Here is a 25,503-nt window from a genome sequence, read left to right on the forward strand (position 1 = left end):
GAAAAAAATTATATTTTATGAGAAATTATAATTTACAATATTACATACAGGCATCCATCGTCAGTCGAAACTTAAGCTAAATTTTCACAATCTCACGCAAAAGGTAAAGCAACGTTAGACTATAATATAGTTTTAGCATTATTTTGTCTGTCCACCGTAAAAAAAAAACAGATAATCACACCAGTACACGAAAATTCAGTCCATTATGGAAGTAATCCGCGGCGCACGCAAATGGCGGGAGGCGAGCGGCGGGCGGCCCTCGGTCGCGTCCGTAGACGGAATGTCGCCCACCTAGCTATGTAGTGATCACCCACACTTAATACTTTAAAATATTGAAAACTATAAGATCAGTCTGTACATTACTATTAGTTACAAAGGCATTTAAATATATTCGCTTTGGCAAATGAGAGCGACGGCTTCGGCCGCCGCCCGCGCTGTGCCGACCAGTGGCCGCCCGCAGCCCGCCGCAGTCGGATGTGCGTGCGTAAGCCGGACTTCGAATCAAACAATATCGCTGTACAATTGCACAAACCAAGTATAGTTCTATGTACAGGGCATACACAGAGATTGCAAGTCAATGGGTAACATCACTAGAAATATTCCAATATTGTGCGCTAAGTTTCAAATTCACAATATTTTGAGCATTTCAGACAGCTGTATCTTAATTAAAAGCAAATAGTTTTGCTATTGACAGTGTCGGCTGCTATGGTATGCATGATTCTCCAAATCGAAACTCTTAAACGGTAAATAGAAAATCAAGTTACAACAACAAATAAGTTAATACAATAATAAGTTATTTCTTTAAAATAGAAACTTTGTTTCTTATTATACATAAAATAATTAAACAATAACACGAAGCAACACACTAAATTAAGCATAGTATAAAAAAAATCTCTAAAATCTGGGAGGTCGTATCCATATATATATTTGTGCTTCAATTGTAGTCAGGTAGGAGTGCCAATAGCAAAACTTGGCACTGAGCTGTCGGCTCGATCCACTCAGCACATTTAGACCCAAATGTACAATATATTACATTCCTGTGTTAAAAGCATTTGTGCAACAAACTTCAGTATCGGTTTTTACATTTCACATTCCGCTTTACTGGATTCCTAGTAAAAAAAGTTCATATCAAATGCATCAAAAATGTTTCTTACACAACTAACATAGTAGTCAACTATACTGATATAATGCTAGTTGAATGTTACTTTTGTACGAATAATATTAGGAAGAAACCAAATATACCAGACAACTGCGTACACAAAGCCTACAGGTAAACATAAAAAGGTCCTGCGTGAAGTCAACTCGTGTAGTCGTTACAACGTCGTTAATAACAGCTATATGATCACATAATCAAGTAACAAAATTCCACTGTACAAAAGTAATGCAGTCAATAATGAAATACAATAAATCCTCCAAGCTAACATAACATACGGTAGTTCAGAAGTCGGGCGGTAGAAAGACGACCGAGGTGCGGTAGAAGATTCCAGTACTGAAGTGTTCCTAGCGTAAGTCACTCGCTGAACTATAAACACATTCGCCCCTCTCTGGTTCATCAACAGAGAAATCTAATAAACGTACGCCTCATATATCATCAACTGCGATAAATGATCAGTAAAAAATTAAATCATTTCAATGAAATTACACATAAACATTTACTTATTATAAAATGGGGTGTAAATATAGTCTTCAAATGTTAATGATTTCTGCGAGTTTGATTTATGCCATACTAAGTAACTATAGACATATATTGGCCCCAAACAGAAGTATCATACGTATGACATCCCTCGGTCGTCCCTCCAAGGCGTCCTAACTCCGAGGACCGGCAGCAAACATCTCATAATTTAAATAAATACGTAACAGTAACACTGAAGCATCCCGAAGACAAAGCCGAAAGTCCCGTCTCGACCCACAGAGATGACGTGGAACATGCGTAAGTTCATAGGACTAGTTTGTTCAAATCCGTCTGGATATAAATGTATACTAAATGTAGAAAGATATTATGGCAACAAACTTTACAAAAATCCTAAAAACAATGACTATAAGCAGCTCGCGGTCAGCCCAAGACTCCCGCGACTTTTAAAAATGCACAATTTAATAATTCACCGATACAGACACATACACAAGTCGTGAATAACCTCATCATAAAAAACATGTCAAAAAAGGAGACGCGTCCGCTCGGATCGAGAACGAATGATGTCCGGAGGAGTGCGGGCATCGCGTCCGACTCGAGATACTTGTGGGTTAAATGACTTACAAGCTAACCTTACTTTCTCATAAATTTATAGATGAATAGGTTTGTCCATTCGATCTCAGTTCGCGAATTTACACTTTGTTGTGAAGTGATGATGTTTGTGTTATACACAATCACAGATCTGTGTCAGCCGGACGCGTCGGCACCGCTTACACCAGGTTGTACTCCTTCAGGTTGGACTGCAGGATCGTGTCCTTCACTGCGGCGAACACGAACCGGATATTTTCAGTGTCTGCAATTAAAAAAAACTCAAACGTAAAATCAATCTCCAAATTAAAATCGTGTTTTTGTCTTTATATTTTATTTTTCTTTTTTATATATTTCATTTCCAGCCCCACCTTCAATTACGTTTGCGGTAGCCGGCCGTAAAAATATAAAAATCAATTATTTGGGACCCTCTTACTGAAAATCCTCACTGTTGTTCGACTTAAGCTATGTTGCAGTTAGTAGCTGTGTAAAGATTCCCATTTTTGGTACTCTTATATCATGCCTGCACTTAGCCTACAATAAATCTTCCCTCTTTCTTTCAAACTTAATATCTAATGCGCAGAGTATTACCTTAGTTCTAAAAAATAAGGACTAGTCTTTGAGGCAAGTAAATGTAATAACAAATTAAAAAAAAATGGTAAATTTGAATCTTGAAAAATTTCTTATGTATGATACATAGTAGTAGTAGTAGTTAAAATTTATCAATATGTAATATATTTAATGTTTCAGTATCGAAACCATTCAACTGTTTGATGTTTTAATGTATTGAAAATTTTTGATGTAAACATTTTATCATTATATTATATCGTGGAATGTCTGATGCTGGACATAGACCTGAATCCAGTGTTTTCCGACGACCTTAGAAGGGCAGATTACCCTCCTGTCCATCTTTTATAAAAAAAAATGTTAATATTAACGCTACTGACTCCAATGATCTACATTTAATATATGAATTTATTTTTATACGAACGTGTAATAAACTATACATTAGTTGAATACAAAGACTAAAAGCATTCCGAGTTATTACTTCTAAGTAAACATATTATAAATAGGTTATTCTTTACATATATGTTAATACTTTAAGTTACTCTAAAAATATAATGTCACGTTAGTCTATTATACATGGTGATTGGTTATAGGTGTAAAAATTTAAAAGAAGTGAATGTATAGTTCATTTGCAGTCAATTAATATATAGCAAACCATATCCAAAAATAAATGTTTTCAGAAATAAATAACGTCATATTAATATAGTAAGAAAAAGCGTTTTTAAAATTTAGATTATTTACTTTTAAATGTTATATAAAATCGGTCCCTGCAAACTTTGTACTGTCAGAAGTTATTACCTTGTCGCATTGAAATAGTGTCACTTTATGCATATTTATGGTAATTGGAAAAGATGTAAAAGCTTATTATAACTAATCATTTCATTCCGTATAAAAATGTTTAGATTTTTAACTACAAGAAACTCCTTTAAATGTTTCTAATCGTATTAAGTCGAAAAATTTGTACTCGGAAATGTACTGTACTCTTTTGAAATATGTACTTAATGTAACGATATCGAAGAGAGAATGCAGATAACACTTACTACAAAGTGGATATATATGGCATAGAGTGTGATTAAGTCGCCATAATAATACGTTAATAACTAATTGAGATTTAAAACAGTCGCTTAACAAACATCGTAGGAAATACTAGGTTCGGGTCTATCAGATAGTAATTCTGTTTACATGTCATGTTTACATATTATATATTGTCTGTGTCAATAAAACAAATAATATTCATATTCTGTATTTAGTGTTATTTACAAAATGCGTTTTAGGGTTTTTAGTAAAAGATGCATTATAACAAGGAAGTATTGATTAAACCTTACGAGTGATTAAAACGATGATCTACGATAAATATAAATAAATGGTGGCGGAGGGCACACGGCGGTAGTTATTACAAAACAGGGTCAAGAACACAAAAGTTTGAAATTTCATGTGTTTATGTAGAATATTTTTTTCATTTAAGCCTTTTAATTTATTTTCGTCAACGTATTGCGGCTATTGGAGATTTTACCGTAAACTGCTTATTTTACGCAAAATTTGAATTCTGGAAACAGTTGTGAGTTCAGAATTTTCTACTGTTAATCTTGTTTCGATGACTACGATATAATTTATATCTTATAGACTACGATGTAAGAACAAACAGCCTTCGTTATAGCTATATTTTTAAATCAATTATGATTTTACTTACAAGTAAGCAACAAAATATAGAAAATAGGTATTAATTAAAATAAAACTGTTAATGAGATAATATTAACATTATTTTTTGAGTCAACAAAGAAAGTTTAGAGTCACTTTTCTAAAAACGAAACGCTTTATATGTGCTTTTTTGGAGTGTTTACGTTTAGAAACCTAGAAAGTACAAGTTTACAGTACAGTTTTTTTGGTTTCTGACAAACCGTGATGGTTATTATGCCAGTGAGGTGAACGATGCTTAATGTGTACTAATATTTTCTAGACATTTTCCTTTTCGAAATGCAAAACTGATTCTTAACCTTACTTATCGATACAAAAGAAAATTACAAAAACCACAAAAGAAAGGAAAATAAAACATGCATGCAACTATACATAAATTTTATTGACAAATTAATACATATAAAAAAATATTATGCTAAATTAAATTCTTTCAAAGCCGACTGCATAATTGTATCCTTTACCGCACAGAACACTAATTTTATGTTTTCAGTGTCTTTAAAATGATCCAAAGCAGCATGCAAAAATAAAAATAAATAGTAGATCTTGTTACATGCGGAATTAGTAAGTTAAACATGCACTGGAAAGCGATATAAAACTTATAGGTGTTGCAAACTTAAAAACTAAAAAAAGGTTACTGCCTGTTTGAAATTAAAATGCAGAAAAAAATACACTAAAAGTCATCTACACAGACATATTCAATGCTAAAAACATCTAAGCGATTTACGTAAAGCATAGTAACAGACAGTTTAGCAATACTACGGAACAATGGCCACACCACACTACAAAAAACACGCAATATTTTAAAAAAGCATACTATTACACTTAACAAAAGTCAAATGCCAAATCACCTGTCAAACTGATGGATTGATACTTAAACAAAAAAAGTTAAAAATATGAAAAAGAATTCTGCTAATTTCAGCTTATCCTAGTAGATTTGATTAAATTGTACTCTTTGTTTAGTTAATACCGGTAGCCGCAAGGACAAAATTGTAAAAACCACTAGAAATTAATCTTGCCTCAAACCAAAATTCAATGGACTGTTATTACATGTTCATGAAACCATTTTAAAATGATTAACAAATATTGCACGACCTATATTAAACCTCATAAAATACGAAAGATTAAACAAAAAAATAAACGGCCATTTTAAATCTTTCCACATAAGAATGTATTGCTTCCGAAACACCTGTACCGCGCCTTAGGAATGCGTGCAGCCTGACGGGAGAAGAATATTGGCCGCTTCTTTCCGTTAGTCCGGTGTCAACATTCGCATTAGTGACGCTCATGCTCTTTTATCTCTGCTTTCATCTTTCCTAAGGCGTGGTACATTAGTTTCACAAGCACTAAAGCAAAGCTTTTAAATATTATAATAAGGGCAGCTCTAGGAACTGCACCGATATTCCGATTACACTGAACCATAGAGTCGTGGGTCAGTCCGCCCACTCCTGTCAAATTGGAAAGCTAGACGCGTATAGACAGGTGAAGCATCCGATGATATATAGTGACTTAGGTATTCTAAAGTAAGTCTTAACTAAGAGCATTCAACGCTCTGGTATCTTAAAACATTTAACGCTATATGAAAAATCGAGTATTTTCATTCAGGCCACGCGGTTCACCTGCGAACCATCTCTCAGAGAAGCATTTAAACTATGGGGGCCACCCTTGAGACACGTCTAGGTTTCATATTGAAGTAAACCACGTGGCCTTGTTGCCCAACTGCGGATGTCGCAGCTTTCAAAACTAATAAAGTTTTGGGTTTAGGCTTTATGATATATCATTATTTTATATTACATAATATATTATATCATTAACATATATACTTTAAAATGTAAATCTGAATAAAGAAAAACATTGATTTCCTGATTTTGTTTTTATCAGTGGGTAAAACGTGAAGCAAACAACGTGTTACTCCCAAAGAAACTGGTTCGATTATATTATCAACGAGAAAAAAAAAGATTTTCAGTAAGAAAGGAACTAATATATATCTACTTCCGCTATGCAGCAGTAGTCGTGCAATGAAGTGCACCGCCCACCAGCCCGCTGATATATGCGGCAAACAATGCGAATTACACAACTACCACCGTTTATTCACTATAGTAAATATTAGTCCCTTCCTTGCTTAGGATGGACTTCCGCAAAGTAACGCCGAATCTATTAGAAGATTCTCCTCAATCTGGAGGAGGCTTTATATTCAAGAACAATGTGGATAAATTGATAAACAAGTACTCACCTGTCGCACAAGTAAAGTGCGAATAGATAATTTTCTCCGCATCTGGGTTGAGATCGACAAACATCCGCAGGATGAACTCGCGCGCGGTGCTTGCGTCGCGTTGAGGACCTGAACGTTATTAGTGTACACTCACTAACTACACTTGTTCTAGCATGGTCTTCATTGGTTTATAAAGCTTTTCTCACATCTTAACATTATCCAACTATATATTAATAGAGTTGTTAAAAAGATAACCAAAATACTTAATAAAACCGAAGCCACACAAAGATATTACAAATACTAAACAGAAGATCAGTCAGGAATGTTTAAAAATCTGGTGAAAGGATTATGTGTACAAACCAAGTTTTACATGTATCAAAAATATTAGACTGCTTTATAAACCAATGAAAACTGATATCTAGCTTATGTTTCTAGCTTACTAAATAATATTATTACTAGCCAAAAATCACACAATCGAGCATAAATTGTACGTTTTAGAATTCAACCTGTCGCTGTTGTGAAATGAGAGTAACAGGATCTGTCTGGGTCGGGGTTCTCTTTCAGATATTTCTGTAAGATATACTCTCTTGCTGGAATCGGGTCGCATTTCGGGCCTATTGATTATTAAAAACATTTAATTAAAAACATACGCGATACTTTCGTAGTGTGCTTCTGTCACAGCATTTAGTGCTTCTAACCCATCTCAGTTACTATACCAGACCTCATAATTGACATTGAAAAGAAAGTATACTATGGGTGTACAGTTTCACTTTACATAGTAAAAGTAGCCTAGAGTTCATCCTCAATCAAGTTTTGTCGCTAACATTGTAAACCTTTTAAAATTTCGGGAAAAATTAAGAAACTTAATATAATTAATATTACAAACCGTCGTATTCCGGAAAATAGTCAACCAGATGTGAATACATTATCTTCTCTTCAAGCAAATCCTTCTTGTTCAAGAACAAGATCACCGACGAGTGCTGGAACCACGGGTAGGTAATGATGGTTTTGAATAACGCCTTCGATTCTTCCATTCGATTCTGAAATTAAATTTGATATTTAATTACTTTACCAATACGTGTATTAATAATAACAATCGTGGAAAAGAAACTCTTGAGACTTGTAGTGTTCTATGCAAAGGCGATAGTACCACTAAATATAAACAACTAAGAATTCATTTGCATAATTCCTTTAACCGACATAAAAGTCTGTAAACTAGTAAGTCGTTGATAAAGTCAATTATGACAGTTAAATTTTTTTATTGACTATAGGCCTCTTTTTGACTTCTGTCTCGCCTGATGTTAATCACTTAACAACTTATTTGACAAGATCTACGATGCTACATGCTTGCCTAGAAGAAATCTATCCACTCTTGAAGACTGCTAGGTAGTAATTAGCTGGAAACTACAACGCCATTAGGTTTTTCCATACCTTGGCTTTTCGCACTACAAAAGTATTATCAAAACGCTTAGTCAATCCGTGCGTCTTGTTGTCCGATGGTAGTAAAGAGATGGGGGAATTCATTAATGTAAATCCGCTGCAAAATACAGTCTGTAGATTAACGATAAATTGGCAACTTTTAGTCCAAGCTACAATCTCTAACGCTAATAGATTAGCTTTCTTTGCTTAATTACAATTGACATGACATCACTTCCGTTCACGACACCCCTTCACAGAAATCGTGTAACGGCCCAATTCTGTTCACTTTATCCCCAAAAGAATTTATTTGAGTGTAAATAAATCTCGGAACATTAAACGAGTTTTATTACTAAAAAAATAATTAGTTTTTAATTATTATTTAATAGGACGTTCACTGTTGGACATTGGCCTCTTTCTCGATTACCAATAACACCGATTTTAAGCGGCCTGCACATAGCATCTATAAACGACCTTAACAAGATTGTCTGTGCACATCTTAGTAAACACCTTAGCTGCGCTTTCCAGTCTGTTATTTCTACTCCAGAACGTTAACGCTTTAATGGCTATTGGTTTTGAGCGTGTGGCGTGCATATCGCGCGCCACTCAAACACGCGTTGCTAGCAACGAGCTCTTACCCACGTGTCCGTCGATTGCATCGCGGCGGCGGCGGCAATGAAACGGATAAATGACAGATGGCGCCACAGTAGACGCAACAAAAGTTTGCATCGCGCTGTTGAGAGTCTCCGCGCTCATTATAAGTGCTAGCGGAGGTGCGGTCAACATTGACAAGAAGCTACAGAAGAACAAGAAGCTACAGTACTACGACCACTCCTACACTGGTGACCCCGAGTAAGGACAACGAGAAGCACCTTCTGGACCCAGCTGGTAACCACACTCGGAAGACGCGCAGATAAACCACAATATGAGTTAACCTAGTAACGACGACCGCAAAATCGCCGAGGTGTTACGCGTTGGCGTAAGAGTGCCCCCATTTTGACCTGAAGAGCCTGCCCTATGGTTCTCACAGCTGGAGTGCCAATTCAGCCTGTCTGGCATCAGTACCGACGAAACCAAATTTAATTACTTGGTAGCACAACTGGACCACCAAGTCGCCGAAGTGAAAGACATAATTATTCGTCCTCCAGACAAGACAGATAGGACACCCTCACGATTCCTACGCCACTTGGAGGATTTAGCAGGCCCATCAGTACCTTCGCATATTGTAAAATCAATATGGTCTAACGGTCTACCTCAAAACATACAAACAGTGATTGCTTCACAAATAGACCTTTCTTTAGAAAAGCTGGGGGAGCTAGCGGACAAAGTGTACGAAATCGCCCCTACCACACCGCAGATCTCCATGGCGACTACTTCTTCTGGCAACGCTTCGTCTTCAACGCTGGAGGAGCTTACCAGACAAATCAGTGAGCTAACTAGACAAGTAGCCGCCCTTACATCTCTCTACAACGGCAGAGATGGCGCTCGCTCACAATCTAAATACGAGAAGAACCGCTCCCGAAGTCGTTCGACGCCACGACAACCACCGCCAGACCACCCATACTGTTTCTACCACTACACTTATGGCTCCAAAGCGATTAAATGCAGACAACCCTGCACAGGGTTCCAGGCGGGAAACGAACAGGGCTGTCGGAAGTAGCGGCCAACGACTGCCCGCCATCCACAGGCCGTCTTTTCATTACCGACCGTGTGTCAAAAATGCAGTTCCTGGTAGACACTGGCTCAGACTTGTGCGTTTTTCCACGTTTAGCCGTCAAAACGCCCTGCACTCAATCCAAGTACGATCTCATCGCAGCCAACGGCAGTATTATTCACACCTACGGCCCTATTCACCTGCATCTCAAACTCGGTCTTCGTCGCGACTTTTCATGGAGTTTTACGGTAGCTGATGTGTCTAAGCCCATCATTGGCGTAGATCTCCCTAGCTACTACAACTTGCTAGTCGACTGCAGAAACCAGCGTCTGGTTGATGGTATTACTACTCTACATGTAGCCGCAATTTCAGAAAACGCAAAAACTACCGACGACATCTCTTCCATCAAAGCCTTTAGCGGAGATACAGAGTTCCACGAGATTCTACGCGAGTTCCCCGAAATTACGAGGCCTGCAGGCATGCGTGGTGCTTCGAAACATTCCACGATGCACTACATCAAAACCACTCCAGGTCAGCTGGTTTCTTGTAAGCCACGACGCCCAGATCCAGCTCGTTCTCAGGCAGCCAAAAAGGAGTTTGAGGAAATGTTGGCAGCCGGTACAGCTCGGCGCTCAGAGAGTCCATGGTCTTCTTGCTCTTCACCTGGTAAAAAAGAAAGATGACAGCTGGAGACCTTGCGGCGACTACAGAGCACTTAACGCCAGGACTATACCTGACCGATACCCTATCCGACATATTCAAGATTTTGCCCACCAGCTGTCAGGATGCTCCATCTTCTCCACGGTTGATCTCGTGAAAGCGTACAACCAAATCGCTTTAAATCCCGAAGACATCCCGAAAACAGCGATCACGACACCATTCGGAATGTTTGAGTTCCCGTTCATGACCTTCGGACTTCGAAACGCGGCTCAAACATTCCAACGCTTCATCGACGAAGTACTATCAGGCCTGGATTTCTACTACGGGTACGTTGATGACATTATCCTGTTCTCTCCTGACAGAGAAAACACAAACAGCACCTACGCCAGCTCTTCGATCGACTTAAACAATATGGCGTACTAATCAACACGTCAAAATGCGTAGTTGGACAGGAGGTCGTCAAATTTTTGGGTTATGAGGTATCTGGTGCTGGAAGTAAACCTTTGGATGAGAAAGTACAAGCTATAAGAGAGTTCCCCGTTCCCCAAACTGTAAAAGAGCTGCGTCGTTTTCTAGGGATACTAAATTTCTACCGCAGATTTATCCCTAAGGCTGCCCCCCAACACCAAGCGCCTTTCAATTCAGTACTACAGGGACCTAAAATTAAAGGCTCTCATCCAGTAGACATGACACCGGAGCTTCTAAAAGCTTTTGAAGACTGCAAAACTTCGCTTTCCAACGCTGCACTTCTTGCTCACCCAGATTACTTGTCAGAATTAGCGATTGTCACCGACGCTTCAGACACGGCTATTGGAGCAGTGTTATAACAACGAAAGAACAACATCTGGCAACCTCTAGCGTTCTTCTCCCGTAAACTATCGCAGAAAAAGTACAGCTCTTACGACAGAGAACTTCTAGCGGTCTACGAGGCCATAAAATACTTCAGACACATGGTGGAAACCGCGACATTTACCATCTATACGGATTATAAACCGCTAACTTTTGCCTTTGCTACCAGCAAACAGCATTGTTCGCCAAGACAGTTTCGATACTTAGATTTTATATCCCAATTCACGACAGACATTAAGTACATACCCGGATCAGACAACGTAGTAGCGGACGCTCTTTCACGTGTGGAGGAACTCGCGGTGGCACTTGACTACGACAAGCTTGCAATATCTCAGGACGATGATCCAGAACTGCAAAATCTGCTTCTGTGTGGCTCGGCCTTGCAACTCGAAAAAATGTCTACGGTACACAGCAACTTACCCATCTTCTGTGATACTTCCGTCCATCCACCGCGACCATACATCACGCCAAACTTCAGACGCGAAGCCTTCAACGTAGTCCACAACTGAAATCATCCTGGAATTTCAGCTACAGCACGGCTGGTCGCACAAAAATTTGTGTGGCCAGGGATACGGAAAGACTGTAGAGAGTGGTCTCGGCAATGCGTGAAATGCCAAACAAGTAAAGTTACCCGTCACACCCGTTCTCCGCTCTCCTCCTTCCTTACCCCATCTGTGAGGTTCTCCCACATCCACATCGACCTCGTAGGATCCTTACCGGTATCTTCATCTTACAGATATTGCCTCAATGTCATTGACAGATTTACACGATGGCCTGAGGCTATTCCACTGCAAGACATCACTGCAGAAACCTGCGCAGCTGCACTCGTGTCCGGCTGGATAGCCCGATTTGGGTGTCCAGCGCGAGTGACTACCGACCGTGGTCGCCAATTTGAGGGCCACCTCTTCATGGCTCTTACTACTATGATTGGCGCTCGACATCTTCACACCACTGCTTATCACCCAGCTGCTAACGGCATTGTGGAGCGCCTGCACCGCCAGGTGAAGGCAGCCATAATGTGCCACGACACATCGAGGTGGACTGAATCAGTTCCACTCGTACTCATGGGGATCCGGAGTTCTACGTCTACGGCGAGCCACTTCAACTGCCTGGCCAGTTCCTCGCTCCGGTGGACGACTACACTACAGCTGACGTTACCCAGTACGCAACAAGACTTCGAGCACACATGGCGAACTTGTCCCCGAAACACTCGTCTTGGCACACCAAAGTGCCATTTTACATACCACGTGATCTTAATACAACTTCTCACGTCTTTCTCCGTTAAGATCATGTACGTGGTGCTCTCGAACCACCATATGCCGGTTCTTTCAAGGTCTTAGAAAGACACCCAAAATTCTTCACAATAGAATTACGGGGCAAGCCCTCTACTGTCTCAGTCGACAGACTGAAACCTGCCTATCTGACTAGGGATGTTCAAGTCCCTAATCAGGTCATCCCTCTAATCCCCGAGTCGACTAATTTAACCGCTACAGCCACTTCAACCACTTCAACTGCTTCTACCTCAGACGGAGACAAGAGGACCCGGAGCGGCAGAAGAGTAAGGTTACCAAATTGTTATCGACCGTAGTTACGGTCTGGGCGGGGAAGTGATGTGGCGTGCATATCGCGCGCCACTCAAACACGCGTTGCCTAGCAACGAGCTCTTACCCACGTCTCCGTCGATCGCATCGCGGCGGCGGCGGCAATGAAACGGATAAATGAAAGATGGGGCCACAGTAGACGCAATCGCATCGCGCTGTTGAGAGTCTCCGCGCTCATTATAAGTGCTAGCGGAGGTGCGGTCAACATTAACAAGAAGCTACAGAAGAACAAGAAGCTACAGTACTACGACCACTCCTACAAGCGCTATGTGGTCTTCCCACTACAAGTTGCCAATCTGCTGGACTATGTTGTTTATTTAAATTCGTCTACGGATTTCCTCATTTTTAATTCGAACAAAGTTTATTACTTCAATATTATTATTTAACTATACATAATAGAACTTTATGTAAAATTTGTTTAACTATCCTATTATTCTGTCATATTGTAGAAGTAAATTTGCAACAACGACAGTGTATAGTTTCGCATTACATATTTTTATGCGTAGGAATTTGATTGATACTTTTTATTAGCCGCATGTTACAAAAGTGCCACCTAATGAGACTATATCCATTAATTTATACCTTCAACTCTATTTAAAAATTACAACTTATCATATACAAATTACCTAATAATGTGATACAAAATATTATATAACATATTTACGTTATGAATAATAACATTTTCATGTTGGCGTAAGTAAAAGTAATTTTCTCAATTATTTTACAATTGAAGTGACATAAGGCGTACATTACGGACAGTCACGAAGGTCCGTCCCCGCCTGATCTAATTAATGACGTCACCACACGATATTCAAGGCGCTCCACAACGGTGAATTTACGAATAACATACGAGCCACTCCTTCCGTAACATTATATTAAATTAAAATTGTCATTAACTAAATCTACAAATACTTAACACGATATAAATTTTTGTAACAAAAATTGTCTGTAGCCTAATTATTGAAAGTATTTTATAAAGCGATGATGGTTACAGGTGTAAAACTTTAAAGGAGGAGTCGGAAATAAAAATAGCGTAATTCAAATATAGTAAGAAAAAGAGTTTTCATTCCGGATTACTAAAAAATAATATAAAGCTATTAACTATTTGCCCTTGCAGACTACCTTCTCAAGTTATTGGCCTGTCCATTCCAATAGATTTTCAGAGTGATCACTTTATACATAGTGATTGAAAATGTATGAAATATATAAAAGCTTTATAGCTTTTTGCTGGCAAATGAACAAACAATAATTGTATATATTATATAAAAGAAAATGTCATTGCAAGGAATAAAACAAACCGATTGCAGTATGTAAACAAATAACCATGCTTAAGGCCAGGTGCATGTCTCTAGGTTCTTTCAACGTATTGTTCGCACAAAAAATCTACCCGTATTATTTATTCGTTATAACAATAAATTATCAGCATTTAATTTGAGATTTTCTTTTAAATTTACCCTGGCGAATAGTTATGAATAAACTTCATTGTTAGAAAGTAATTTGAAATACTGTATCAGTTCATTATTAATCAAGAAATAATAAAATCCAAAATAATGATGATTTTTTTTTAGATATTCAGGATTATTTTTAACTATCCTTAACTACAACTGTCACTACATAGAGAAGACACTGTGCACCAAAGAATTGAGTTAAGAAGAGAGTCAAGAAGTTGACTAAGTTTTAATAATTTTTTGGTCTTGAAGAAAAATTTTAAGGTACAATTATTGTTTTAATTATTTGTGCATTAAGCCATGTTAAATATGTACACAAAGCGTGCAGAAAAAATGGCGATTGGGGCCTCAAGGTTTTGGAGTGAAAAACAAACTGACAAGCACAATGTACCCTACATTCGACCCTCAAAGAGGTCAGATGACTTTGTTAAGATTGTGGAAAGACGCTGAATACTGGTATATGATTTCAATAGGTTCTATTGGTGGATACATGTACGACAGAGTAAGTTTTAAGGCAGAAACGATGATGATGACGAAAGAAAAGTGGTTTTCATGAGAAGTAACTTCATAACATTGCTCAACCGTTCACGTGCCGAGTTAATTGCATTGTAGGAATAGCATAGTTGGTTTATGGAAGCTCCCTAACAATTCATTTGAGCCACCTTCACCAATCAAACTTTTGAATGATCCTACTTAAGTTGCTATAGAAGCTCTTTCAGAAATAAGCTAACGTATAAAAATGTAACATTTTTTAGAGACTTTAATATCGTAAGTGATTGGAGTGAATTGTGTTCATCGTATAAACTTTAGTACTTTTTGAAATTAGACATTATACTAAGTAAAACTAGAACTTAAGTAATCATTAGATTGAAAACCTTAGTATCGGGCTCAATGATTAATAACTTGCGAAAATAAATATAAAATATTCAGATGTAATTAATTAGGTATGCCATTTAATTTATCTGTAGAAAACTGTTTACTTTTTTGGCATAATGTAACGATGTTTAATCGTTACCAGCTAGATTTAATTTTAAAATGAGCCGGAAGCGGTCAGCGTAAAAGTCTTTAGAATAACTAATCACGACGGTTACTTAGGTAGCTTCGGCTCTAGCCTATATACCATATTCCATGGCTAGCCCCCCAGCTTTACGTCGCTTAGGCGTTCAGTCCAAGGAGTAACTCGGCACTAGGGCTGCCCGAGAGAATTTATACTTGAATTGTAATTTGATTTATGTTTAGCATGGAATTTTGATTTAGGGATATTTGATAGGGGCACAACTACAGTCAATCATATTTTTCTCTATATAAACGACGCTTATAAAGCAATATTGTTTACGTTATAAAAGAAAAAGTTTCGTCGTTCCGTAAGTAAAACTAACGATTTCAAATTACAAATTTAAATAATAACGAAATATTTTCCAAAGTATTACACTGCAAAATGAAATTTTTCCTCCCTTTCTTTTTTATTTTTAAAAGAACCAAATGACACCCACAACTTGTGTAATATTATTTTCTTTAAAAAATGATTTGCCTAATCATAGGTGTATTGTATTGCATTTACTGTTTATTATGTATATTGATAACTAGTATACTACTATATATGTTAGATAGTGCAACTACAGTGTTTCTTTAAACACTTTAAACTTTATATTATTATTGATCATTATATTTGAAAACCCGACATGTATTTTTTTATATATATGTATGTATATATACATATATATATAAATATATGTATATGTATATATACACACATACATATGTATATATATACATTATATTAGCGTACAGCCTTAGACAGTAAAAAAGGAAACAAATATAAAAAAAATAAAGAATTAAAAATGGCTATATCATTACAGTCATTCAAGCCAAAAAAAGGTTTTCATAACCTTTTCTATATAAATAGAACAAATTGTATAGTTTTCATGTAATAGAATTTTTAATTAAGTAACAGTAAGGTTAAGTTATATAAATAGGAGTTGATATAGAAACTGCAGAGTCCACAGCAAATGCTGTTTGGACTGGAGGTTTTGGTGTATGCTAAATCACTAGGTGCGTTAAGTCAGTGATTGAAGGATCTCTTTGGGCATATTAAAACTGCTTAAAATATGACTACAGACTAAAAAGATTACAAGCACATTAATAGATGGAATGCTCCCGTAAGTATATTCCCTAAAGGTATAAAAATATTATAGTTACAATTACTCACCTCATTTTCGGATTCAAATAAAATTTGATCATATTCACTAAGAGCTACTAAGAATATGATAGACGTGACGTTTTCAAAACAGTGGATCCACTTCCTTCTCTCGGATCTTTGGCCCCCAACGTCTACCATCCTGTTGGGTAGTCAAAAGATTAATATAGAAAAAAAATGTTAGTTCCTAAAGAGATATTTGGTAATATTAAATCTTTAGTAATATATACAACAATGAAAACTAATTGATTAGCAGCAAATGTTTTTAATTTGGATATTTATATAAATAATTGATGTTCTAATTTGTTATAAATAGGCATTTGAAATCATTATGTTATCATTTCATTCCACAGATGAGTGGTTTTTAAACCAAATTAAGTTTTTTTTGAGGAAACATTTATTTTGAGTAGTCTAGTATTATTCAAATTAGCATATTAATAATAAATTTGAGTGGGTCTCTTAATAAATTATTATTAAAAATATAGGAAAACTTTAATTTGGTTGTGTAGGTTGTATTTGATTTAGGCATGTTTAAATCATTACATTTAACATTTATAGTAAAAAAAATATTATTTTTTAAATCAAGTTCCAAATGCAATTTTCTATTTTTAGTCTTCTACAGACATAATGTAACTAACAACATTTTCTGTATACATATAAAGATAAATTGTTCTGAAGCTTTATACTTAGTGCTTGAAAACCAATAAAACATGCTTTAAAATGCAGGTGCGGAATACTAAAATATTTGAATTTTACTATTATTAATTTTATTAATTAATTAATCTTAAAAAGCACTATATATATATATATATATATATATATATATATATATATATATATATATATATATATATATATAAAGACAGTCATAAAACAAACATTCTTGCATTTGTTAAAGATGAATTAGTATTGTCAAATAGTGGATAAAAGGAGCACAAAAGCTTTTACAGGCATTATAAGCAATTTTTATTTTTAGTGAAATAAACAAAAGAAAAAGGAAAAGCTAAGCAAGTGATTATAACTGAGAAATGTTAAATTACATTTGTATGTATCATTGTCATATTTCACAATGCAGCAAAACTACATACAAGTTTCTAAGCAAACATGAAGTTAACAACATCTCATGCCACACGGGCGGACACACAGAAATGGTTATAGGAAATACTACAATGATTGTATGGTTATTATAACAAGTGTTAAATGAAGTTTTTGACCTTTTTATGTCAATAATTTCCGAGTATTCTCACCGTTGTCACCTTAAACATTAAGAATATCTTCCGAATTACAAAGCATTGACATAAAGATATTTTATGACGCTTATTTTTAGTATTGACATCTAGCTTGAAGCTGCCTGGTTAGTACCCTAAAGTGATACATACCTAATAATGGGTTGTTTGGGTGTCAACGGAACGCGACTCTTGCGATCTACCAAAGCACGTATTCCACTACATGGTTTCCCTACTCTGTAAACATACCTAAATATGATTCCATCAAGATCGAAAGGATACTCAAGTATACCGGTTGTTGGTTGTCGAGCGCGCAGGATATCCTGTTCTGTAGGCAGATAGTCGTCTTTCTCGATCCTTTCGAGATCGCTTAAATAGCTGCAATTTATTTTAAGCAACTCAAAGCCCAATTTACGCATGCAATTTTAAAAGAATTATAAACTCCCGTTACATACTTATAAATTAAAAAAAAAAACAACATCAAACGACAATATGGACACTTAGATCCGTGGTGATAAATTTGCAATGATGTTGCTTATAATCAAGTAATTTTATTTGTATGAATTTATTACCACGGAATAAGCAAAGATAGAACATAAGACCCAATTAACAAGTACCCTTACATAAATAACATGCAAATTGAAGCGAAGCATTCGCCGTCTAATCGCCATGCAAACGCATTATTTTTTACCTAAATCGAATCTCTTCCAAGTCAAAGGGGTACTCAATGATACCCGTTGTAGGTACTCTCACGCGTAGGATGTCTTGTTCGGTAGGTAAGTAATTTGGTGCCGCCACGCGGTCAATCTCCTGCAGGTAGCTATAGAAATTTTCTTCTTTAACAACTACAACTTGTTATTGTTAAGATCCATTTAACATGCATTTTTGATATTTTCGGTTAATCCATTTTTAACAAGTCTTTATATCATGCTATTTCTTTCTAAATATTCTTAATAAAACATTGGTGTACATTTAAACTTGTTTTTGAGCCTTTATTTATTTGTGTTACCTTTCTTTGAACAATTTTTTGTGGAATGTTAAAATTTCATATATACAAGAGTCTAGTAAAACAACAGTCGTCGCAAAAACTGGTCATCGCCTACATGGTAATTGAAAAAAGTTAAGCTAGTATCTTCAAGGGATGAAAGCCATTGTAAACCAGTTTACAATAAATTTGTGTATAGTCATACTACGAAGGATAATAGTTTATATGTTTTATTTATTTTCTACATGAGACTTTTATGTTGTATTCTAAGCCTAAAAAAATACTTTTCAAACGTGTGCCAAAACAATTTTATAGCCATTCGCTATTTTTTTTTGGAATTGCGTAAAAACAGGTTTGACCGTTTTCATGTATTTATAACTGACAACTTTTTTATTATAAAAATATGTGTAACTACAACAGCTATCTAGAAATTAGCTTCGCTTTCAAAATATGCCATTGGGTTAGACGCTTCTCGGACAATAATTCATAAGTAAATTATTAAATTGGTATTTCTCATTAACTTTAGATGTGTAAACATTATAACAAACTAAATAATATAAAGCAGTTTAAATTGTTTTAAAATAGTTTTTGATTTTAGTTTATTTGGACTAAGATGTTTATGAAGTCATAAAAAAATTAGTTCTATAATAATATTTTAAAGTTTTGTTACCAATAACAATATTATATATCCAATAGTAGAGTAAGCTACAGATTTTGGGGGGAAAAAAATGTCGCGATCTTTTTCATGAAAAACTATCAGTTTTTGGAAACGCTATTAATGAGCATGGAATAGTAAAGGGCCATAGAGTTTATTAGGATATAATGCCTCGTTACCAGCCCGCATTACTATATGAATAGAATCTCAGGCTCGGATTAGTAAATCGTATGTTTTTAATACTATTGTTACTAATACTATATATTACAGTTTCACTTAAATTAAAATTATATTTTGATCGCCACGCCTGAAACCCATGCCTTACAGAGGGCGTCTATTTGTGTGAATATTTTGATAAAAAAGTTTTAAAAAATATCTATGGGTCCGTCGTAAACCTCGATTTCTCAGCATTGAAATATTACAAATCAAAATGAATACTGAAACAGCTTCACTAGCAAAGTCTAAAAATAACTGAGACATGTATTGTTTTATCTCTACATAATAAACTTCCTTTCCTAGTATTATTTACGCTATCATTTTTATTTATAACACTCACTATTTGGCTGAGTCAGTCAGTTGGTATTCTCGCCTGCGATCGTAGCACTCTTGAATTCCCGAATCAGCCCAAAGGGCCTTTATGGCCTCCACATAAGGGCTCTCAAAGGTTGTCACACTCTCAAAGTCGATTGATGATATCAACTCCGCCTTTTCCTGAAAGTTTTAAAATAATTACGGATAAAACGCATGTTTTACAAAATTGCAATGGACACCAAAATTCCAAAATTTAACGAGTTAGTTGTTACATGTCAATTTATTTAGTTATACTTCCTGTTTTGATAACAACGCGGAAGTTTGAACGCCAAATGTTATATTTAGACAACATTACTCATCTCATATTTTATAAAAACTTCTAGTAACATTTGCGTAAAACTGTTTTTTGAAGAACTGCCTAATAACTACCATTTTTAAATATTAAACATGACATTATTTCGTCACTTTTTACACGTCAAATCTTTCCAGAGAGTAATACGTCTTTGTGGACTTAATTTTTTTAATTAACAATTTATAAAAACGAACACAGGTTTCATATAGAAAAATTACAAGTGAATGCAAACAACAATTGATAATTTACAATGTGAAATAAAACTTACTACGTTGGACGGATTTCCGTATTGTATTTTGAGTAGATCCATAGCGCGTATCATACTCTGCATGGCCATGAAGATGTTCTGATACACGAGCTTGATGAAACCGCGTTTGTCATCGTCGCTATAACCCGAGCCGTGGATAATTCTCATCTGCTTGATGAATGTCGACTTGCCCGACTCGCCAGTACCTGTTGTTATTATTTTCAACGTCATACTATAGTGCATATTTTGAATTTACGACAAAAATATTTGTTCTAATATGCACAAAAATGAAGTGCTATCATTTAATATTAATACAATTTCAGCCTTTTATTAAGAAAACAGAATGATTATAAATGTACAATATTAACTTTTGAATATTTTTGACTAAGATTTTAGTTCAAAAATTTGTTAACGTTTCTTGTAAAAAATTTATTATAGAAACTATTCTGAAAACCTAATTATATTAAATTTAATTGTATTCACATAATGACATTTGTATTAGAAAAAAATTAAAATGTTACATTTTTAACCTGGTTAGCAAATATATAGTTGGATAGAAGACTCAATTGCCCTTTACTTTGACCTAGAGTAAGTGAAGCCTTTAGTTGGCTTATGGCTTGAAGACCACTAATAGGATTGCCATGAACCTTTAAACAACTCATTGGTTGTAAATAAACCTTGATAATGGACTTCACAAAGCATAATTATATTACTACAATGCACTTACATAAGTCTCTGTTTCCTCAATATTCTTAATTGAAACATTTTAATTTTTTTTTAAGTTTTAATTGCAAGCAAATGTTAAGGTATTAAAAACATATAGGAATGTTCGTCAATGAGCACTCTAATAATTCCATTATATAGTTAAAAAAGGTAAATAAGCTAATATGTATAAATATATTATGTTTACCATGACTAAAACTTTGTCTTTACTTCAACATTATTACCTGTTCTTTTAATGCATATTGTAAAATAATAATACAATCTTAACCATATATCATATTAGAATAAATATACAACACATTATATGTACATGCTTGGAAGAGGAGGAAAATTGGACACTATCAATTCAGGTGATGTTGATCAAAAAATAGCAAAAAAAAATCCATAACTTTTCAGTTACTTTAATTCAAATAATATGAGTTTGTTAATGAGATCCTAAACCGACCTATAATGTTGCTAAAACCTTTGAAATATTGTCATTTTGTGTAAATAACAATTAGGTTTTATGATAAAGAATGCACAATATATTATTTTATTTATATAAGAGAAATGTGCATGGTTAAATATTAAAAAAAAATATTATTCTTCAAAAAAATCAACTTTAAAAGATATAAACTCATTTTATACATATTCAGGTGGATTATTTAGGCAATGATAAAAAGACTGACACAAAGAAAGTCTTGCTATAAACATTGTATGAATTATAACATCCCAAAAGTGAAAGTAATATTGTGAGGTAATATATTACCCTAGGATATTAATTGCGAAAGATAAGTGATGCCTATCAAGACAGTCACGAGTCTATCAGTCTACGCTTGAGAGGAGGCCAATATCCTAACAAAGGCAACATACAAAATGGCTAAAAATGTATTATTATATAAAATGAATTATTTGAAAAAAGTGTTATTTGTTAACTATGGAATTTGCTGAAAATATGTAAATTAATTTTTATATTCAGCCAATTTCAAAAGAGCTAATACACTCATACTCAAATTGCAGATATTTTTTTTTATTAATGACTTATTAATAGTATTTAATGCATAGAAAGTTTCACCAAAGAAATTATAGATTACTTCGCCACATTGTCTGTGAACAAAATAATATTGGTAGGATTGTTGCAGTCAAAAAAAAATGTAGTTAAATACTAAGTTATTGGGGGAAACTTTTCATTACTCTTATGAGTTTCCTAAGAATAGTTGTACAACAACCTGTAGTATGAACAATGCAATGAGAACTTTTTAGTGACACAACCTTAAGTCATGAGGAGAACAATTATAAAATAAAATGATTGCATCAATAGGTGGAAGCAATTTTATGTATACTACTAATTATTACAACTTCACTAGTTCTAAGTTTATATTGTACAATAATTTCTAGTTATAAAGTATACACACAATGATCATACAGAGAATGAGGGTTCAGATGAAACATGTTTTATCTCTGTCCAATATTGCTTAATAAAAATGTATATATAATTGATTTTATTTGTATGGTCATATTCATGAAAGTTTATTTATCATAAAATTTTGTTTACTTTTTATAATATTTTATTGATATAACTGAATGAAATCAATTTATTAAAATATGTACAAATCAATTTTGCTATTTTTATTGTGCTTGGGTATATATGTGAAATTATGATAAGATAGTTATAAATACAATTTATTGTTATATATTTACACTTATTTATTTATGCCCATAATGGATATAGCAGCTTTGTCATGGTGTCATACCATCTTTTAAAAATAAATAACTTAAAAATCGGAATTGGCACAGTAAAAGTGTGTAACTTTGTAAATCACATAAAATGCTATTAATATGGATAATAAACGAGATATTCATGGCATTACCTTTCAAAATAAATGCAACAATTTTATAGTATACTCTATTCAATATTTTCTTATTAATAAAATATAGTAAAAAGATTGATTGAATGAACAACACATATTATGTGAATGTTTTTACGTATTAATAAGTATGTATGAATGCATAAAAGACATTTCAGTTAAGCTATGATAGGTTAGTCAATTGATTTGTTTATTAAATATATACATACTTGGAATCTCCTTAATTTGTATATTGTTTATGATTTATTTTAAGCACTCTATATACCTAAATTGATAGTGCTTTTACTGTGACATTCTTCATGTATTCATGCAGTTATAATTTTTAAATGTTTGAATAGCACTAGTCATTTTTAATTTTCATATTAATAATTAATAAGTAGTAAGCATAAGTTTTATAAATCATTTAACAAAACTAATTTTTTTTGAACTTTTTGCCATGTTCGTCCTGCATAGTTTTAGGTATGTTAATACTAAGCAAACCATTTTTAGGATTTAGTGCCGAACAATACCAAGTACTATATCTAATGAAGGTTTATGAAGTATCACAAAATCTATTTGACAGCATACAGTATCTAGTGGATTTAGGATATGTATATCACAATCTGTTTTTTTTTTATTATAAAGCTAATAAAACAATACATATATATGCATTAAGATTTTGTTAGGGCTGTTACTTGATTTATATGTAATTTAATAACAATTTATTTAGAAAAATGTACTGACATCTCCTAAAGAGATATATTCAATTCTAAATGTTAGCAAAAAATAAATAATTACTTAAGGTAGAGTTGTGAATCATAGCTTGTATGTGAAAATATATACAAATCTATGAAATGGAAACAAAATTAAATTAAATTTATCTAATAACCAAAATAATATTAGAAAACTTAAAAAAGTAGATATATATTATTATGCATATTTAATTTATTTTACTATAATATACTCCAAAGACAAATCTGTTATATTTAAAGGATACAAGGTCTTAGATATTTTATGTAATTAAAACAAATTCTGACACTAACCTAAAAAATAAAGCAAAGAGAAAATATATGCCTTTATTTATCTTAACATAAACAGAAACTCACCAAGCAAAAGCAATTTGAGTTCTCTTCTGGCATCGCGTTTGTCCTTTCGGAGTTGCCGCTCTATCTCCTGGTTGATTCTTTTCTGTTCTTTGGCTTCTTCTGATATGCAGCAGTCCATGTTTCCTCAAAGCGGAGGGCCGCGGGTCGTCCTCGCGCGCGGAGCCCTGTCCTTTCGGCAGGCCTTTTAACCGAGGCACACCAATCCTAAAAATTACATATTATTACACTCACTAAATCACGGTCTAAAAATCCTCTTTGTCGTAAACACATTCGCTCACAATATCACGTACCAACACGAAGGCGCGTGAACAATCATCCGAACTAAAAACTAACACTAAAACCGACAATCCGGTCACTGGGTGTGGTGACTTATGATCGGTCATATACATATACGCTTCTGTCAACTGCCGACATAAACACTTCGAAATCCGTTTATATACGAGCGTGGAACCTTGTGAAGCTATCGCATAATCTTATTAATGTAACTAGATTCAAGAAACCTATGGCTACTCTCCGCACGTGTGTATTAATATGATTAAAACTGTGAGCAAAGAGCGGATTGACGATACCTAGGTAATCTACTGATAACTAGAACGGCCTATGTCTAGGTTACGATGTTACTTCCCAAGGCATTTTGATTAATAAAAGACTCGAGACACATTTTTTTACACATTACGTACCCGAATATATATCCATAGGGCACGATCAAGTATTCCACTTCAATTTATTGCACTAACCACGATTTTAATCACTCAAGTCATACAACGTCCGCCTCTCTCAATATGGCGCTGGGAGATTTTGGGCGATGGGAGTTCTGCGCGTGCGTCGTGCGCTTACTAGCGAATAAAAAACATTGTATGGAAATTTGATCAAAGTATATAACAATTAAATAAATAAATGATTATAAGTAACTACATATACATAACAATTAGTCGAATATGAAAATTAGTATTTTAATTTCCATTTCATAATCATCAAATTAATAATAATATGACAGCAAAACTGTCAGTAGAAATAAATGTCAATGCGATCATCGTTCAATTCGATCAACTTTATTTGTGTCAGCTGGTTATTTTAATTAACCTTTTCTCCATGATCAAATGAAAAGCTAATATAATATTTTAATACGATGAATGAGGTTATTATTATATGAATGTGTAAAGAATTTTGTTTAAAAGTTGATATTGACAATGTTTTGAACTATACAGATTAATTATATATATTTAGTGAATACCAAAATTGATTACTAATTTTTTTTATCTTTGCTCGAAATACTTATAACAAACGATTTAGTTTTCTTGAATATGTTTTATTAATGGTTAAAAAGTATGAAAAGAG

At 34.5% G+C, this 25,503-nt stretch overlaps 1 protein-coding gene across 2 annotated transcripts; it reads right to left on the reverse strand.

Annotated features, from left to right (window-relative positions):
- Positions 1-25,248, reverse strand: LOC137931886 (guanine nucleotide-binding protein G(q) subunit alpha). Of its 2 annotated transcripts, none has more exons than XM_068775407.1 (9): positions 24,846-25,248; positions 24,166-24,369; positions 20,532-20,716; positions 19,937-20,091; positions 17,990-18,118; positions 16,527-16,656; positions 7,576-7,729; positions 6,711-6,818; positions 1-2,483 (listed from the first exon to the last, which is right to left on the reverse strand). In XM_068775407.1, the coding sequence occupies exons 2-9, from the start codon at positions 24,281-24,283 to the stop codon at positions 2,401-2,403; spliced, it is 1,062 nt and encodes a 353-aa protein (XP_068631508.1). In that variant the 5' UTR covers positions 24,284-24,369; positions 24,846-25,248; the 3' UTR covers positions 1-2,400. The 2 variants fall into 2 exon arrangements, with proteins under 2 accessions (XP_068631508.1, XP_068631507.1); XM_068775406.1 differs by lacking the exon at positions 17,990-18,118 and adding an exon at positions 18,432-18,560 and having other exon boundaries at positions 24,846-25,247.
- Positions 25,249-25,503: the final 255 nt, after the last annotated feature.

The sequence above is a fragment of the Battus philenor genome, unplaced genomic scaffold (assembly GCF_028537555.1).
Source record: "Battus philenor isolate CCGP_79_NKW_IND1 unplaced genomic scaffold, ilBatPhil1.0.hap1 SCAF_8, whole genome shotgun sequence".
Classification (NCBI taxonomy): domain Eukaryota; kingdom Metazoa; phylum Arthropoda; class Insecta; order Lepidoptera; family Papilionidae; genus Battus; species Battus philenor.